Source organism: Desmodus rotundus, chromosome 13, assembly GCF_022682495.2.
Source record: "Desmodus rotundus isolate HL8 chromosome 13, HLdesRot8A.1, whole genome shotgun sequence".
Classification (NCBI taxonomy): Eukaryota; Metazoa; Chordata; class Mammalia; order Chiroptera; family Phyllostomidae; genus Desmodus; species Desmodus rotundus.
The window spans coordinates 29,963,526-29,983,441 of record NC_071399.1 but is presented as its reverse complement, the minus strand read 5'-3'; the positions used below and the strand labels follow the sequence as shown (position 1 = coordinate 29,983,441).

The window sequence follows — 19,916 nt, the reverse complement described above, 5'->3', positions numbered from 1 at the left end:
TGACAACAATGTTAATTGGCTCCAACCTAATGTAACAAGAAGTTCTTCATAGTACAAATCCTATGTATAAGAACTTGGAAAAATGTTAAGTTTAACCAAATGCTCACTTCAGGTACTAAAACAGCTTCACTGAACACCTCCAAAACTAGCATTGAACAATGTTACTTTCTAGAATCCCTTCTAAATAAACTTAAAAAAAATTAATGTCTATCCAAAGTAAAAATACCACTAGTAGCTATAAAGTATTTAAATGTCCTGTGGGTCTCCCTTCTGACAATAACTGGCTGCCAGGTTCATTGGTCACTGAAGGCCACTCACTGCCTAAAGCTGTCTTTTTGTAGACCTTTTGATTGAGTCAAGTTGAATCTTACTCTTCTTTACCAGATTATAAACACCTAATTTAATGAAATTTGAAATTGTAATGACTATATTCTAAATTATGTCTCCAATTCAGCAGTAATGAGAGTAAACAGGAGCCTCAGAGGGCAATTATTCTTAGGTCAATACCCTTCCATTGATAAAGAGTCTTTGGCTACAAAACTTGATGGAGCTGTTAATTGCTTTGCTTCCTGGAGAGTATATAGGGAAGTGGTCTAGAAAACGGGTGAAACGCGTCAGTCCTGGAGTCAGAGCCCAGGTTTGAGTCCATTTCTACCACTTATTGGATGTGACCAGTAAAATGGGGACCAGAGAAATTTCATTCGGCTGTAGTAATGATGGTGACATAATGCAGGGAGAAAGCACTGGGCAGAGACACAGGGTCCTCAGGCAGTTGCTCAGCTGTTGCCACCGAAATTTCAGCCCTCATACTCCAGAATTCATACTGCTCTTTGAACTACTGTACATTTGGAAAGAACAGTTAACCACTTCACTTAAAGCTGGAAATAAATACAACTCATGATTACAATAGAAGTACTCTGGTAGAAGGCAGAGCAAGAGGAGAGTTAAACCTCTGCTTTAAAAAAATATATGGTTTCTAAGTTTTTGTCACCACTCCTATTAATATACTCGTATGTGCCTGGCACATAGCAAGTTTTCTGTAGGGGAGTTGTAATGCCGTCCTAAATTGCCATGGACAGTCATAGCAAGCAAACAGGGAAAGCACACAGAGACCGGATGGAGGAAATGGACATATATGTACACCTTCGCACCGTGCTTCTTTTAGGAAGAGGCTCTCTTCCTTGGTTAGCATATACACGTTGGCGTCGCTGGTTGTTTGAAGAAGCTTGTTCATTGAGCGTCATTTAGATCATCTGAGTTCTTTAGGTCTGGCCCTTGCCAGTTCACAGCATCTCGTCCAAGAGCCTAGCCAAGTGGTCTATTTTGACTGAGCTGTTGTCACAGTCCTTCTTTCTAGATCATCTGCACAGATACAGTTTAGGGTCTGCTGTTTTCTTAATCTTCCTCCCACGATATCTGAAATATTGCCATCAATTTAAAGTGGAGTCGCTCCAAGGTTTCTTTCTGGTCCTGGCTAGTCAGCCAGTCACATCCCAGGTGAAGCCACAAGAGCACCAGAGTGGGCCTCCCAGTAGGGGGCATGCGTGCCGCCAGCTGCGCAGCTGGTGGGGGGTGGGGGGTGTCTACGCCCCCCCCCCCCCCAAGGATCGCAGCAGCATCCCGAAAATCCCTCCCCAAATTAGACCCATCTGGTTAACATTTAATTATCGTTTGTATCCTGTAATTATTGGCTTGCAAGGTAGTGACAAGAAGCAAACCTCTTGTTTTCAAAACCCCACCCCCCAGTCTCTTGGAATAAAACTGGCAAAAATAAAAAGAGCATTCTGGGAAGCATTTAATAATTTAAACATTCATGAATTAAGAATATCAATAAAGGGTTCCCAGTCCTTCAAGGAGGGGAGAGGGCAGAGGAAGGGTCAGGGCAGTGAGAGGAGCCTGGCTAGGCACTCAGTTTTGGAGGGTGCTGCGCATGGGCCTCGCAGGGTGCAAACGGTTAAGGGTGCGCGCAGCACGCGGATTGGGAGTCCCGGTGAGCCGTCCCTGGCGGGTTGGCTGTGGCCTCCTGGAGGTCACCGGGCCCTTGGGGCTGGGGCCCACTGTTCGGTGCGCAGGTGCAGACGCGCACGCACTCCCCAGCCAGGGGTGGAGGGAGCACAGCTGCGGGCCGAGCGTGGGGTGCGTGTGCGGCCCGGGGGCGGGCAAGGGGCTGCTCCCGCGTGGCGTCTTTTCTTCTTCTCACAGTGATGTCATCGACAGCAGCGGCTGGGAGCCAGGAGGCGGCGGCGGGGGCGGCGCCGGGCGGCCGCCGCAGGTTCATGTGCTTGTAATGAAAAGGCACTTGACAGTCGGCCAGGACGCACGCGAGGGAGCGCAAGCCGGCCGGACCGCGGCGCCGCCCGAGCCAATCGCCGTCGTCGGCCTCTCCATGGGCGAGCAGGAGGAGGGGGCTGTGAGCGCAACCGGCCCGGCCTCGGCCGCTCCGAGGTGAACGGCAGGGAGACAAGCTGGGAGGCCGGGCGCGCCGCCGCTATGAATTCTGCCGAGCAGACCGTTACGTGGCTCATTACCTTGGGGGTGCTAGAGTCGCCCAAGAAAACCATCTCGGACCCGGAGGGCTTCCTGCAGGCATCTTTGAAGGATGGAGTGGTCCTCTGCAGGCTGTTGGAGCGCCTGCTACCCGGGACCATTGAGAAAGTGAGTGTCTCCCCGGCCTGCGCCCCCTTGGTTAACAGGCCCCGGCAGTGGGAGCTGGGGGCGGTGGGAGGCCCCGCGCCCCTCCTTGTCCACGGTGACCCAGGATGCGCTGAGACGCGCGGGCACGGGATAGCTCGCACCGGTACCTGGTGGTCACGCGCGGGGCTGGGAGAGCGCGGGCGAGGAGGAGCCCACGCGCCTCCTTTGTGCGCGGACCGGGAACGCCAACCGTGCGGGGGGCGCGCTGGCGGCGCGAGGATCCAGTGGCGGGAGCTCGGGGCGCCATTGTGTGAGGTGTGGGATGGGGAGGGAGCCGGGCTGCGTTCAAGGGGAATGACCCCGAGGAGGCCCAGAGGAAAGGGGAGCGCTCTTCTCCGCCCTAAGGTGGAGTCACCCCTCTCTGTGACCCGACCAGAAAAATTGTGCTCCACTAAAGCGCACTGCTTCCTTCGAGGCTTTGTTTGAACGGTTGTTGGTGGTATTGTGTGAGAGTTTCGTCCCCCATTTAATTGACCAATTGCTGGGCATGTTTTAAAGATGCATTCATCAATAGCTGAGGGCTGGTTTGTGAAATGGTATATTACTCTCTCCACGGAAGAATTCCTCCTGTCTTCAAGCCCAGAGGATGGCAAACACGGTGTTGGAAAAGCCTTGGCATTCCTCAAGGTTGGCTTAAAATTCTAGATTTCATTTTCAGGTTATTACCTGATTTTGAACAGAATCCCTAGCCCTACAGACCCTGCTTCCCGTCTTCGTGACTGGTGGTTTCCCCGGGGCTGGAGTGTGAACCTTGACCTGTATCTCTGTGAGTGATTAAAGTTTGCTTTCCTCTCCCGCAGCTGACAAAGCAGGGGTGAGGGGAGACACGCGCTTTTAAAACCGATGCGTTCCCTATATTTCAAAAACACTACAATCTTACCTCATTTTTGGGGGGCAGTATATAATCTTAAGATCATCAATTACTTAAAAGGTGTTAAATGAAGAAATTAAAGTACACTATATGATTAGGAAAATCTATTTAATATTTTAAACGGGTGTATTGGCCCCAACGCACAATAACAATTTGCTACTAAAAATATTAGGTGACTTTAAAAAGTAAAATGTTTAATTTCATAAGTTTGTGCAGGTCCTAGTGCTACATTTAAAGATCAGTAAATATTTTATTTAATTTGAATTTTGCATGCATGCTAATTTTAGGCATTTTTCTTACTTGGAACGAATCTATGAAAACATAATCTGCATTTTAGAGTGAATGTCGGTCTGCCTGTCCAGGAAATAAAAAATGTTGCTTGTAAATGAACCTGATGTCACAGTAAAATTATGATTTAAAACAGGAATAAGGAGCAGGATCTAACTTTCAAGACACTCAGAATACTTTGTTGTCATCTGGGTATCAGAACCTCAGGTAATAAAAGACAGATGTTGAAAAGAATTGGAAATGCATGCATGCTAAATTAACCAAAATAGGCTTATATGAAATACCATTCCATTCCTGAGAGCGAATCTCTAAGAAACTTCTTATGTTGTCTAGATAAAAACATATCACTATCAATACATGTTCTTTGGCATATTAACTACATTAATATTGATTGGCAGACTTCAATAATTATTTTCTTACAACGCTGTAGCATGCTTTTCATCTTTAACACAACAAAGAGAGGAATGAATAAAATGTTTAGCTTGTTGAAGCCAAATTGAAACAACCCAACATATTCTAAAACGATAGTCATTTGGCAGTTTCTTACATGGAAGCTATCCTTTCATTTCTGTTAGGCCCCAGTTGGTTTGTTTAAGACTGGCTCTATCGCAAAGTTGAACATCAAAGTAGCCAATTATAGACAGAGCCTCTGATTTTCTGTGGTTCAAAGGTAGGTTTTTGGAGTAAAATGTTAGCTATTCTCTGCCTCTGAAGACCTCAGGTTTCAGAAGTTTCATGAGCCTTTTCCATTTTCTGAGAAGTCATTTATTTGAGCTTTCTAGTGTTTGCATGCATACGAAATAATATATGCCACAAAGCACGCATGCTGAACAGCTTTCTCTGGAATGTGGGAATGTTAGTTTGAGGACTTTTTTCCTTAAAAAGGAACACTTGGAAGCTGAACTGAATATTCATATGGAATTGAAAGGGTCTTCACTTTACGCCTGTGTGCCACATGAACACACAACTAATTAATGGGGTGTAAGCAGCCTGCAGCTCAGCATTTGCAAATTTATCATTTAAAACTTTGAACCATTAAATTGGGGATAGTGCATAATGGAGAAAAGCTTTGGGATGGTTCAGATTTCCCATGTGCCTCGTATTAAGAAAACATGTCCTAATATGTTTCTTGCGTCTTGCTCATTTGTTCTATTTTAGAGCCAGTAAAAGGGTGGAGAACCTGGACGACAGTCATTTGGTTCATATTGCTCTGCTTGCGTTCAAGTTTTTTTGTTCAGGTTCTCCTTGATGCCGTTCTACTTTTCTTTAAAATGGAAGGTTAGACAGGGAAGAGGGGATTATACACTTTACGAGAGCAGTTCAGAAAAGAGGCGTGTGGCATGATTGCTGACAAGGTGTTCCTTACTGCAGCGGAGTGAAAAGTGGGGATCGAAAGGTCTCGCAGATCTTTGTGTATGAGCACCTGAGACTGATTTTCTCCAGGAATGGTCAGGATGCTTTGCTGACCTACCCACACTGTTTGCTTCCCTCATTCCTCCTGTGGCGAGAAACACATGAAGGCCACAGAATCCAGAAACACGGAATCCAGTGAGTCCTATTAGCATTGAGGTCATGAGTTGACACTTGAAGTTTTAGAGGATGGAACATTACTATAAGATTAATAAAACCCATTAAAACTGAAAAATTATGAAATGCTGCTTTAATTTTATCTGTAAATCAGCAGATGAAGTTGCTTGATTCATCGCGAAAACCTCAAGGAACCTGGTTCTCTCTATGCTCATAACATACATGAATCTATAAAGTGCGGCACAGGAGACTTCCTCATCAATTAGTATTTGTGGAATATAATTGAAAGTTAGATGCTACCTTTTACGGTCTTGCTAGGTGGCCTGGGGGTGCAGGTGTGCATGCATTTCAACTGGTTTAAACTGTTGGGCTGTGTATTAGTGCCCTGGAGCTGTTATAACAAAGTACCGCAGACAGAGCGGCTGAAACAACAATCTATTCGCTCACGGTCCTGGAGGCAGATGTCCCAGATCAACTGTGGGCAGGGCCGCACTCCCTCTGCAGGTGCTAGGGCAGGATCTGTCCAGGCCTCACCAAGGCCTCTGGTGGTTTCTGGGCTGTGGCAGCAGAACTACAGTCTTCCCATGGTGTTCCCCTGTGGTCTCTTCTCTGTGTCCACATCTCCCCTTTTGATAAGGACACCGGTCATCAGAATAGGACCATCCTACCCCCAGCATGACCTCACCTAAACTAATTACATCTGCAATGACCTTGTTTTCAAATAAGATCATGTTCTGAAGTATTGGGGGTGCGGACTCCAACATACGTTTTTGGGGACACAATTCATCCTAAAGCAGGTTGCATAATAAATTTGAACCAAGTCCATTTATTAAGTACTTGCCTACCTGCAGGTACCAGGCACTGTGGGAGATAAAAAGACCTTAAGCTAAGGGATTTGGGGGGTGGTTATTACAGGAGAAAACATAACTATAAGAACAAGAACCACATGAGGCAGAAGGGAATCAAAAGTCATGAAGTCAGGCGTAGATACAAAGGACAGAAGATTTAAGAAATTCAAGGAGACTGTGTTTGTGCTGTCCAGCCTCTGATGACTTTTTTTGACACATGGATGAGAATACGGTTTGTGTTTTTTCAGACTGTGATCTGGCGGCCCTAGGTGATCTTCCACAGCACAAAAAATAGGTAAATTCTGATACAGAGTAGGAAAAAGACAATTCTGTTTCTTCATTAATACATGTGTCGCTTTCTGATCAGTCCAAGGATTCTAGGGTTGTTTAGGGGTGAGGGTGGGAAGAGAAATGAAGTCTCAGTAGCTGCTGGACAGCAGCTCTAAGTGCCCACTGTGAGAAATGTACCTTTTCCTGGGTCCCTTTGCCCTAAGGCAGTTGTCTGCAGCAGGTCAGCGGCCTGAGTTTGCCTCCTGTCTCCGCCCCACCCCCTGCACAGCAGGAGATGAGCAATCAAGCTTGAAGCTCCCTGTCCCCCCACACCCCATCTTCCATGAAACTGATCCCTGGTGCCCCCAAATTTGGGGGACCGCTGCCCTAAGGCTGTGGTCAGTGATGGCACTGTGGTACGATGGTAAGAGTCTCACTTTGATTTGGAAAGCTGTGCCCCGTAGCTGTTGATTGGCTTGTGAAGCACTCATAGAGAAAGTTCTAGTTATAAAACATGTATCTCCTGTTGTGTTTCTACAGAGACTTCTTTAAATCTTGCAAATTGAATTGTTGGTTATATCAAATTGCTTCTAATGAAACTACTTACAATTTCAGAATAGTTAACTTTGCAATAATAAACATCTGCTTTTGAAGCACGTGACTTTAAAGTAGTGTCTCAACCCTGCACCAGGGTGATTCCTGTTTTGGGTTTTAGACCCAAAGAAGAGGGCAGCTGTAACTACATTTGCTGGCTCATTTAACGTAAAGCAAACAGACGAAATTGAGTTGAGACTGGAAACACCTGAAGTGATTTCCTGAGAGCCACACTAGACATGCTGTAGTGTTGCTCTTGGCATCACACATGCACACACACTCTCATATGTGTTTGCGTACTCACACATGCACATCAGACTTGGGTTGGAGGACACCAGGGAAAAGGATCATAAGATGGCCTTCATCAGGGGCAGCTGCCTCTGTGAACTCTCTGGAGGAATTCAGTGTTTGTGCCATCCCAGGACCTCATTCTATTAATAGAAATAACACCTGTAATGGCTTTCTCATCTCATTTCTTTAAGCACTGCCCACTGTGCCTTTATATAGATTTCTTTAAAGAAAAAACTGTGTGCCCAGAGCTGCAGGCACTGTGCTAAACTGCTGATCCAATGTCATCTCATGTTGCACCCATTTTACAGATGAGAACACTGAGGTACCCAGCTGGCACATGGAAGCAGAACCTTCCAATCTGTGTCAGAACTTTCCAACCCTGCTGCCAGAGCCCCATATCTTTCAGGTGGTGACAATATTGCTGTTATTTGAGCACCTGCTGGCTGCCCAACCTGTGCTAAACCAGGGGAAGACCGGTAGTTATGCCTTCAGGAATTATAAGGCAGGTCAGAAAGCCAGACAGACAATGTAAGGGACCATAGCGGACAGAACAGAGTCCAGGGCTAGATCATGCAGCATAGGCTGCTGATCAGCAGGGCTCCCAAGGGGGCAGGGGCATAGTGGGGTCACTCAGAAGGCTCAGGTAGGTGGTTCTTGGCAAGAGCAAAGCTCCTTCCTGGTTGGACAGGACCTCAGAGACAACTGGAAGAGGACTCGTAGCTCTAGGGAGTGCTGTCCTTGGGGAATGGCCCCAGGAAAACTCACTTTGAACCTTCTCATTTATCCCATGGGAGGACACCCCTAAGGACTCTAGTTAAGCTCTCGCTCAGGCATCTGATAACACCCACTGTGGCTCCTGGGCCATCTGACTCTGAGTTTATTGGATGTCCATCTACACTAAGATTTAAAACAATATAATATAAATTCATATGCATGCATATAATAAACTTTTAAAATGAAGGTACTGTATATGTATATATTTAATGAATTTCTTTTTAGATGTAACTGCTCAATATAAAAAATAACAATTGGAGGGCCAATAACAACTGGGGGCCACAAGAGGGGTTGTGGAAAGAGCTGTTCTTGTTTGGTGGGGCATTTCTAGCCTTTTGGATTGAGTTATGTGGGAGCTGGAGTTCCCTTGCCCCTGTTACTGTCACTGAAAGGCAGCAAAGGCACACCTTCCCTGTGGGACTCAACTCTGCTATGGGCAGTGTCAGGGGCTGGGAGGTTCAGTGGTCCCCAACCCCTGCTGGTCTCTCTTGGAGTCGCTGTGAGATGGGGTGGTCCCAGTATGTGCTCTAGAGTCAGTCATCTATTTGCTGTGTGACCTTGGGCAACCTGCCTAACCTCTTTGAGTCTCAGTTTCTTCTTCCTAAAAACTAGGTTAATGACATATGCCTGGAAGGAATTACCACGAGTAGATGTGAGGGGTTTTGTGCAGTGCTGGGTGAAGTAGGTCCTCGGTACGCGATAGTTATTATTTTATGGTCGATGTTGAAAACTTTCCCTGCCAAGTCCAGGAAAACTCTAAGCCAGGATTTGAACCTCAATTCCACCAAAACTCAGGAATACTTCTTTATTCCAACAGCAGGATAGATTCTTGCAACTTAAGGGGGCTGGCAACCCCTCCCTTCCCACCCTGACAGACCTCCATTGTCTGGGTTGGTGGGACCCCTGAATTTGGCTTCCAGAGCCTTTTGGTTTAGCACCAGGTCCCTGCGCAGCTGCTGAGTATACACAGCTGCTGGCTCCAAGGGGCGGAGGGCCAGGCTGTGGGGCTCAGGTTTCACTGTATAGAGTTTCCTGCTTGAGAAGGGCCAGGAGTGACAGATGGGCAGTGAGGGCCTGACAGCCGCCTGTGTGTGCAGAGGGAGGGCAGGGGCTGTCCCTGGGGCCTGTGTCCCGTGAGACTTGAGACTTTTCCCTCCATCGCTTCTACCAAGTTAGGGCAGGAGAATTTATTTCCTAATGTTTTTGTATTTCTAACTTTAGCTCTGAATTTTTAGTTTTATGAACCAGACTGGTAGTTCTCAGCCCTGTTTTTGTAGAATAGTTCTGTGTCAAAAGGCCAGGGAGAAAGGCTAAGGGTATTTTTAGATGGGATGTGTGAAGATGCATTTCCAACACATTTATTGAAATTATTTAAATCTAATTAGTGTATTGGTTGGTCAAAAAGTTTGCTTAGTTTCTTCTGTAGGATGGCTCTAGTAGTGCTTAGTTGTCCTTAACTTCATTTGAAATGATTTTGTTAGATTGTTTTGTGACAGTTATAGCAGTGTGCATTTTTTAAAAAACTTATCAAAATTGGTGAATTCTTGTGCAGCCATTTTAATATTGAAGATGGAAGAAAATATGCACCATTTTTGGCATATTATGCTTTATTATTTCAAGAAAAGTGCAACTAAAATGCAAAAAGAAGATTTTTGCAGTTTGTGGAGAAGCTGCTTGACTATAAAACATATCAAAAATGGTTTATGAAGTTTCTTGGTACTATTGACATTTTGGCAAAATAATTCTTTGCTATGGGGCTATTTTAGGTATTGGAAGATGTTTAGCAGCTCCCCTGGCCTCTACCCACTAGAAGCCAATATGGGAGACGGCCGACATACTCTAAATATACAAATCTGTAAAGTTATTGGGAAAATGAAAAATGTGTCTTTTATTTTATGGAAAAAACTAAATGGACTTTTTGGCCAACCTAATATTTATTGGGTTCCTACTATTCACACTGTGTACTAGTGTACACATTCATACGCACAGAAACACATGTATTTATTGGGTTCGCATTATGTCCATGCTACTAATGTATTACATACACACCTGTACACACATGCATGTTTTCTGCACCAACTTTCAAGTAGGTCATAAGAGTAACCAGAGGGTTGTTTGTTTTTGGGGTTTTTTTTGTTTTGTTTTGAGAGAGTGAGGAAGGGAGAGACAGAAACATCGATTTGTTGTTCCACTTATTTATGCATTCATTGGTTGATTCTTGTATGGGTCCTGACCAGGGATCAAACTTGCAACATTGGTATATTGGGCCGACTCTCTAACCAACTGAGCTACCCAGCCAGGGCCTTTGGGTCTTAAGTATACTGTGTTTGTGAATTCTCAAAAGGTCATGTAGCCCAAACTCATAATTTTACAGCTGGATAAACTGAGGGGAGTTGCCTGTGGTCGTGTAAGTTGTGCACAGTCTAGGGACAGCCATTCACACTGTAGTCTAAATAAATGGTGTCTCCAGGACTGTGCTGGGGGAAAGCTTTGGGGCAGTGATATAGAGAGCTGAGCCTCAATAGAGGTCAGCCTTCTAGGGCACAAAGCAAATTAAAGGAAGGTCGTGGTAGGTTACGGAAGTGGCCTGAATTAGCCACCCCTTTCTGCTGCCATGCCCTTTGTAGAGCGACATTGCACCCTCTGTCATTCAGAAGTGGAGCCTGTTTTCTCACTTCTTGAATCTCAGCTGGCCAGTGGAATGTGGCAGAAGTGACAGGTGCTTGACCAAGCACAGGGCTCAAGAGGCCTTGTGTCTTTTTCAGCTCTCTCAGACTCTGCCTCCACCTGAGTACAAGCCTGGGGCTTAGATATTGAGAGATGTGAGACCACATGGCAGAGAGCTCAGTTGTCCCTGCTGAGGCCTCTTGTACCCACCTGTAGCCCACCAATCCTAAACACTGGGCAGAGCCCGGCAAAGATCAGCTGACCTGCCACCTGAGCTAGAGTTGACCAGTGCTGCATGAGCAAGCCCAGTAGAGACCAGGACTGTCCAGATGATCTGTAGCCCCATGAACATAAACAGATGCTTATTTCAACCTGCCACTGAGGTTTTGTGGCTGCTTGTTATTCAGTGTTACTGTGGCAATAGATAATGGGTACAAGGATGGAGAGGAAGTGGAAAATTACGTATAACTTTGTTGTTATACTTGGAGCAGCTTTTTAAAATGGGGTTCGTAATCATTCTTTTCAAACAAGCTGCATGTAATTCAGAACCCCCAAAAGGGTACATAGAAGCAACTTAAGCCTCATCCAGTTTATATTGTTTTAGTCTACTAGAATGTGAATTCACAGTTTCCAGTTTGCTTTGAATTTGCATAGTTGCTTGCAGAGACGTCTTGTTCTAGCAGTATGGTTTTTGTTAGTAACGCCTTCGTTAACCTGGTGAAGTTTGGGATTATTTATAAATATCCTGGCCTGCGTTGGCCTTTCTTCCTCAATTCTGAGTGTCTCACTACTAAGATCTTATGCCAAGAAGATGCTTTTGCATCTATTTCCTGTCCTTAAAATTAGTGTAAGTTCATAAGAGACTTTTAAGTACCCAACTGCAGTTAGCAAATTTATTCAGAAGTCTTTTGTCAGGAATGCAGATTTTCTCAAAAAGCCTGTTGCTTTCTCACACATGCCAAAAAATTATGACTTTTGTCACTCACTTTAAGGAAGAATGTTATAGTGCTTTTGATGGAAAATTAGGAGTTTCAGAGGAATCATGCTGCTACTGTTCACCTCTGTTGTTGGCTCTCCAGGAGAAGGAAGAGACCATCAGAACATACGGAATCTTATTCTAGGTCTTTATTACTTGAGTAACTGCATTGTGTTCTTTCTGTGGTGCTGAAGAAATTGCCTTGTTCAAGACCTGTGTTTTTGTGCAATAAATCACAGAAAACATTGGTGTTGGTAACAGATTTCTTCTTATGGAAACACGAAATTTTCTGGACATAGATCTCCTATTTAATAGTGCATTTTTGTTTCTTTTGGAAACAAGCTCTATGAATAGAATGTAATCAAATTCTTGAAAGACTGGAAGAGATTAAACTTCTAGAAAGTACCATGGAAGCCTTACTTGCAAGTGACAAGAGACTGGAATGGAGTATCTTGCAGACTTGACCAACTGAAGACAAATGGAGAATAAGAGTTCATTTATTGTACCTCAGACAAAGCGCATTTACTTAGATTGAATCCGAGTAACTGCCATGTCAGCAATCCACAGTTGGCTCTTCAAATAAATAACACTAATCATGGTGTGTGTGTGTGTGTGTGTATGTGTGTGTGAGTCTTAAGCATACTATTTATGAATTGTTAAAATAATATACTGGGTGTGAGAGGGTACTTACCCTGCACATAATTAAGTCTTCTGTTGTTTGTAATGGAGTTCCCACCTTAAGATGCTAGAAAAATAAAGGCAAATAAATCCAAAGTAAGTAATAGACAAAAGAGAATAATAATAAACAACAGAATAGGAAACAGAAAATTACTAGAGAAAATTAACAAAACCAAAAACTGGTTCTTTGAGAAAATCAATGAAATTGACAAACCTCTTAGAGTGATCAGGAAAAACAGAGAAGGCACAATGCACATATTAAACAGATAATAATTGGGTATTATGACTATTTTAAGATCAATAAATTCTACAATTTAGATGGTTTCTGTTATTTTTATGCTGTTTTTCATTAAACTGCACATCTGACAAATTGCTTGCCTCCATTTCATTTAGTTCTTCTGTAAAATTGTCTTGTTCTTTGCTTTGGGGCCTGTTTCTTTGTCTTCCCATGTTGGCTGTCTCTTTATGTTTGTTTCTATGTATTAGGTAGATCTGCAAAGACTCTGGTGCAGGCCTGTGTCAGACACTGCTTGTGACGGCCCTGGGCAACCTGTTTGGAGCTATCAACAATCCACAACCTATGGCTCCTGCTGCTGGGTCTGGTGTGTGCGGAAAGAACCAAGCTGTACGCCAAGGCTGGCTTTTTACCAGCACCGGGTGTGGGGGAGGGTCAGCTAAAGTCTCAGAATTTCCAGAGATCCGCCTCCTACTGCAGGCTTTCTGTTAGGCTTAAAGAGTGAAAGTCTTCTATCTGTACTTCTCAGCAGCAGGGTTTAAGCTCCACACCTTGAAGTGAAAGTAGTTCCTACAGGCGGAGCTATTGCTTCTCCTCAGGCTGATGCCACTTGGAGGGAAGTGCTCTGCCTAAGAGATGACTTCTGCAGTATAGGGTATGACTCAGCACAGGGATCCTGGTTGTTGTTCCTTCAGTTCTCTCCCCAGAGCCACCAACCCCAGACTCTCCTCATGAGACTCTAGTCCAATCTTCGATCCCTCTGCCGGAGCCCAGGGTAAGTGGCTGTGAACAAAATTTTGTGCATTGGCCTTTGAAGATGCTTTCAGTGTCTCCAGCTGTCTCTCCTTGGTGGACAGAAACCCTGCTGCTTTTCACAGTGGATGTTATTTGGGCTCCTTTCCTGGTTCTAGTACTCTAGGTGGGGAACCCAGGTTGGGGTTTAGACCCCACACTTCTCTGGGGAAACCCCGCCCCCCAGCTGCTGAAATATCCCTCTGGAGCTTCAGCTGCTGCTCATAGGAGCCCAGCTAGACCTCTCGCACCTCCACATCTCCTACCAGTCTGGTTGTGGTGATGTGGTTTCTTCTGTAAGTCGTTGGTTGTGTGGCTTCTCTCCAGCTAATGTTCAGTTGGTTATTCAGGATTATGTTTCTGTAATTTAGTTGTAATTTCAGTTTGGTCCTGGGAGGAGATTAGTGAAACTTCCACCTACTGTGCCACCGTCTTGGGTCCTCTCTGCAATTTCAATGAAGTTGTACATGGAAGACACAGACTATCAAAGTTCATTCAAGAAGAAATGGGTTACCTTAATAGCCCTACTATATCTATACAGAATTTAAACTTGTAGTTAAAAAGCTTCTCATAAAGAAAATTCCAGATCAAATGGCCTCACTGGTGAAATCTACCAAACAATTAAGGAATATATAAGGAGTTCTCAAGTCTCAATAGTAAGGAAACAAACAACCCAGTTTAAAAAATGGACAAATGGTTTGAGCAGACACTTCACCAAAGAAGATGTACGAGGTCTCTTCAGAACATATCCAGCCACGTAATATGAAAAACAGAGACATTTATTGAAGAAGATATAAGAAACTTTGTACATAGGACAGTGATGCACAGTCCCCTTCAAAGAAGGTACCTTGGGTCCTCACACAGTTCTCCCACTCACCATCAGTTGCCCTGTTGTATTTTCCAGAATCTCATCAATGGTCTGAAATCTCTTCCCTTTCAAAGGTGATTTTAGTTTTGGGAAAAGCCAGAAGTTGCAGGGTGCTAAATCTCAGCTGTAGGGGGCGCTGAGTCACCTGGGTGATTTGATGTTTTGCCACAAAACTCTTCACGGGACATGATACATGAGAGGGGGCATTGTCTTGATGAAGCTGCCAGTCACCAGTGCTCATAGCTGCAGCCTTCTATATCATCTGAATAGTTTCTCAGAGGAATGTTCAAGCTTAAGGCAAAAAAAAAAATTGACGCAGATTCATTGCTCTACTCAAGCAGTCATTTTGAATGCGATCGCCACACAGTACACATGCTCACTCAATGGCATCTACTGCTTCTGCTGACTAGTACAGTGAAGTCATCATTGTTCATGCATGCACATTCCAGTCCATTCTTTTTGGCTGCCAGGTTACATCGATGTCATGCAGACCGTTCTGTATATTAATAATGTTTGGACTTTTTTGGACAGACCTCGTACATGCACATGAATGAATGTTCAACATTATTGGTCAGTAGGGAAACATAAACAGAAATCACAATGAGATACCACTACACACCTATTAGAATGGCTAAAATGTAAAAGACTGATCATACCATGCATTGGAGAGGATTTGGAGGCACTGCTGATGGGTATACAATATAGAATTGATTTAGAAACCAGTTTTTCAGTTTCTTAAACATTAAGCATACATTTACCTAATTATTTAGCCATTCTATATCTATCTGTTTACCCAAGAAAATGGAAACAACATGCCCATACCAAGTCTTGTGCACAAATGTTCACAGCACCTTTGTTTCTAATAGCCATGAACTGGACACAAGCCACATGTTTTTGAACTGGCATATGGATAAATGATGTATGATATATCCATGGAATACTACTCAGCAATAAAAGGGAATGGAGGAAAACTATGTACAGTAAAAGAAGCTAGACAAAAAAGTACATACTGTATGATTCCACTTACATAAAGTCTAGAAAATGCTGTGTAATCTGTAGTGACAGAAAGTAGATCAGTGCTCGCTTAGGGACACATCGGGGCATAAGGAGACCTTTGGAGATAATGGGTGTGTTTATTATAATCCTGGTGATGGTTTCGAAAGTGTACGTATGTCAAAACTTATCAAATTGGGTACTTTAAATAGGAGTACTTTATTGCATGTGATTTGTATCTTAATATGTGTTATCTGACAGTATTCACACTGGCTATCATTAAGTTTTTGTTGTGTGTAATGGTGCTTTAATTCACTTTACTGCCAGTACCCTACTTTTGAACCTAATTGTGAATCCAGAAGCCATGTATAGAATTTTGATGCATAAAGGTAAATAGTATACTTAGATTTATTGTCAGAGAGCTCATTTACTTATTTGTTTATTTTCTCATCAAGTTTTTGCTGGATATGTACTATGTTGTAAGAATTGTGCTAGACACTGGACATGCAATAATTACCAAAAATAAACTTGCACACTCACTTAGTGGGGGAGAATAACATGTTTTACAAATTGAGATATGTGCTGTGAAGGAAAGGAACAGATTTCTAAAAGTGTGTAGCAGAGGAACCTGCTTGGCAGAGGGGGACGGGTGATGTTTTAGGGAAGGCTGTCCTCTGGAAGTGGTACTTGAGCTGAGCTCTTATGTGAGTAGGCTATAATTAGGCTGCAAGGGCACCTGTACAGGCAGATATGGGCCTGGCAGGGGCCTTGGTTTGGTGCAAGATCATGAATGGATTCCATGCAGAGTATGTTGAATCAGAGCTCAGAGAGGACACCTACCTGAAATATAAATTTGGGAGTCACACTACAGAGATGTGAACTGAAGTGTAGGAGTGGTGAGATTTCTTATGGGGAAATTACAGAGTGAAAATGCGAGAAGGCTTTGAAGAACTCAGAAATTGATGGCCAGGCAGCGCTGACAAGCCTGAAGAAGCTAAGGACAGTGGTCGAAGTGTGGTTAAGTCAGAAGAGAGGGCAGTGACCAATGGAAGAGGATGGCCAAGACCATGTGCTTCAAAAACCCAAAAAACCTTGGGCAATGTGCTGGGGGGGGGAGGGGGGAGAGGCCACTATTATTAATTGTTCTAGGACAATAGGAATGCACTGGACTGTCTGGGCAAGCCCGACTGAGTGGTCTCCCCAGTCATTAGTGACATTATTAGCAAGGGCACCTGTGTGAAGTAACGAGGGTGGGCACCTGGTTGGGGTGAGGGTGGGTTCAGGACAGAGAGGGCGGATGGGGAGGGAGGTTTGTTAAAATTGGGGAGCTCTGAGCACAGGTTTGAAGGGAGTAGAAAATGTTGGAAATGGTGTGGAGTGTGAGTGGGTTGATTCGAGGAGAGTGGTCAGACAACTGGGAGTTCATGGAGAGCCTGTTGTGTGTGGGGATGTGAATTTATAGTGATTTTGCCGGGGATTGAGCAGGACATTATGATACTTACCAACTCTCTTGAAAATTTTGTTAAGAGGAAGTTAACCTTCAGCTGTTTTTTGCTTGATAAGGGAGAATCTAGAACTGTATGGTATCCCTTTGAATAGTTTCAGGGAAATATATCTAATGTGTTTTTGTCTTTCATTTCCTATATGTTTTAACATGTCTGTTTACATACAATGAGTGTTGAGGCACAACAGTTGTCACTTTGAGCACTTGTGAGACTTCCATCTTAAATGTACAGTAAATGGCTTTTGAGGTAAAGTTGGCAACACTGCTGAAAAAAAACTGCTCTTTGCTGTATTTCTATTTTGCAATTGATATTTGAAAGTCCAGATCCGATGCACAATAAGGTATTATCAGGATGTAAATGTATAATTTTTAGAAAGTTCAGGTTCATGTCGAGGACTATTTGTATTATAATTTTATGAATATACATGTGTCTCTTCTGGGGTTTGCTTTCTCTCTTTCATTTAGAGAATGCTAACAATTTGTTACATATAATAAGTGAAGGGAAGTAAGAGTAAATCAAGTGGTATTTATTAGAAATATTGTTCCTTAGTAACCACAATAAATGTAAGCAATGTTTAGCTTTCGGTATTCTTTTTCCAGTTCAAAGCAATAAAAATGCACTGCTCAGTTCTGTCTCCATGTGTAGGAGAGGTAAGCCCACCAGTTTTTTTTCCTCTTAATTCTTTTTCTTTGGGAGGATGGGGAGAGTGTTACTGAGTGTAGGGGCAGGGATATTAAGGGAAGTGTGAGACACACATACTCACTGGGGAGCTTACAGACTGAAAATACCTGGGTTGGCTTGGTTTTCCTTCTCTTAGAGCTGACTGTGGCATAGCTGCCCAACATTAATTTTTGTCTACTATATATAAAATTGTTAGTCGTATTACTGACATCAGAATTAGTAGTATGCACATTTCAAGTTGTTTTCAAGTAAGGATGGGCTTTCCATCATTTTGTGCCTTTGATTTTAGGTGGTTATGTGGGTCTTACATTTACATGTGTGTCAGTCGCCTGGTGGCTTGTGAAAATACACACTGCTGGGCCTCACCCGAGTTCCTGATTCTGTAGGTCTGGGTGGGGGTTGAGAATCTGCATTTCTAACAAGGTCTCAGGTCGTGCTGATGCTGCTGGTCCAGGGGACCACATCTGAGAGCCATGGACAGCCTACTGAACTCATCAGCATACCAGTACCATAACCTGGACCAGCCAGATTGCATGCATGGCCCTTTAAGAGAGGAGACTGAGGTGTGATCAGCTGGGGGCTTTCCCACAGGTGAGCACTGGCTGCTTGCCTACCTGGGATACCCCCTCATGCTTGAGAAGTTTCCTAACTATTGCCTTTTAGTTGGAGACAGAGCAGACCCCATGCTGCCGCCCTGTGGGCCTTTGTAGCATTAACATGGAGGTAGAGAGGTTGGGAAGAAATCTGGCCTGGGGTTGGAAGGGGCACGTGGAATATATCTGAAAAAATGGGATTACTCAACTGTTTCTGTGTGTCCAGGAAAATTTTATGTAAAACAGGAGGGAAACATAGTCTCCATGAAGAGATCAGCTCAGGAGGTTTGTATGAGACTTGACTATATTACTTAAATAAGGCACTTATGAGCAGATCCTTGAAATATTGAAATGAGGGCTGGAAGAAAGAACTGTGGCTAAATAGGATGAGGAGGAATCACTAAAAGCTACCCAGACATATGGAGACACTTCTAGGTAAGGGTTCTCCTTTAACACAGGCTTTTAAGGGAAAAGTAAATCACCCATGTTGGGTTGTGGGGTTAGGGAGTTGCCTCTGGAAATAGTCTGGAATGTATCAAAACATAACCAGGCAGCCCCTGCTCTTTAGCGATGGAGGTTAGCTCAACTTTAGGATTCATTCTAAGGCTGCTTCTAAGTGGTGGTGGTTTTGTGGCCCTTAAACTGGGACTCCTTGTTCTCTGAAGTTCTGGAGGAGTCGGCAGCTCACACCAGCCTTCCACCAGCACTGAGGACAAGCGCCTTGAGTTTCATTCCAGGTTATGCTTTTTGATTCAGTAGCCACTTAAGAACTCATTTAGTTACTGAATATGGAGAAAACAATGACAATATTTGACAACCTCCCCCACCCCAAGCGTGGTCTCAGGAATCTCTTTTTCTCAATGATTGCTTTATTAGAGGATTGCTTTTCTAGATGTCATCATTCAGGTGACGTTTAGCGACCATTTCTCCTTCCAGTGAATAATGTTGGAATTACCTGACAAGGGTTTTTAAGGCAGCATTAAAAACAATGACCAATTCTCTTAAAACAAGTGAAAAAGTAGGACATTTCAGCAAAGAAACAGGACTTAAAAGAAAAAAAACAAATGGAAACTACAGAACTGAAAAATAGAATAACTGAAATAAAACTCAGTGGATGGGCTCAGAAGGAGAGTGGAGCTCTGGCCAGTGTGGCTCAGTTGGTGAGTGTGTCCTGTAAACTGAAAGGTCATGGGTTTGATTCCTGGTCTCAGGGCACATGCCTAGGTTACAGGTGTGGTCCCCCATCCGGGAGAGTATGAGAGGCAACTGTCGATGTTTCTCTCCCTCTTTGTCTCCCTCTCTCTGTCTCCCTCTCCCCCTCTCTTTCTCTCTCCCTCTCTAAGATCAATAAGCATGTCCTCAGGTGAGGATAAAAAAAAAAGGTAGAATGGAGATGACAAGACAGAACCAGTGAATTGGGGATCCATTGATGGAATTTGCTCAATCTAGACAGAGAGAAAACAGTCTGAGGGAAAATGAGGAAGTTGCTAAAGGGCTGTATACTCCCCCTGAGGCTATCATGAGACAAAAATAGGTGACAATGTACCATAACAAAAACAGTAACATAACTGCAGTTTGGGCAATTGCCCTTATTCATTCCCTTCCCTCTCCTCCTCGTTCTGTGTGTCTCTGTCTGGCTCACATCTCTGAAATGGCAGAATCACATGAGGTCTTCATCAGTTCATTTCAGCCCCTTTGTGAAGCTTAGGAAACTCATATAAGGTAACCTTATTAAACATGCAGGTCTGTGGACAGCTGCATGAAGTGTTGG

General features: G+C 43.9%; 1 protein-coding gene and 1 long non-coding RNA gene across 4 annotated transcripts in view; one reads left to right on the top strand and one right to left on the bottom strand.

Annotated features, from left to right (window-relative positions):
- The first annotated feature begins 2,114 nt into the window (after positions 1 to 2,114).
- Positions 2,115 to 19,916, top strand: part of ARHGEF7 (Rho guanine nucleotide exchange factor 7) — a 136,159-nt gene continuing 118,357 nt past the window's right edge. The window contains exon 1 of one of the 3 annotated variants that reach the window (XM_045186729.3): positions 2,115 to 2,655. In XM_045186729.3, the coding sequence (XP_045042664.1) occupies positions 2,491 to 2,655 (165 nt within the window). In that variant the 5' untranslated portion in view covers positions 2,115 to 2,490. The remainder of the gene's footprint in view (positions 2,656 to 19,916) is intronic. The other 2 variants (XM_045186730.3, XM_053916305.2) reach the window with 2 other exon arrangements.
- Positions 5,499 to 19,916, bottom strand: part of LOC112321555 (uncharacterized) — a 28,260-nt gene continuing 13,842 nt past the window's right edge. The window contains exons 3-4 of the long non-coding RNA XR_002976536.3: positions 12,492 to 12,545; positions 5,499 to 6,006 (exon numbers count right to left, since the gene is read on the bottom strand). This is a non-coding gene — a long non-coding RNA (uncharacterized lncRNA). The remainder of the gene's footprint in view (positions 6,007 to 12,491; positions 12,546 to 19,916) is intronic.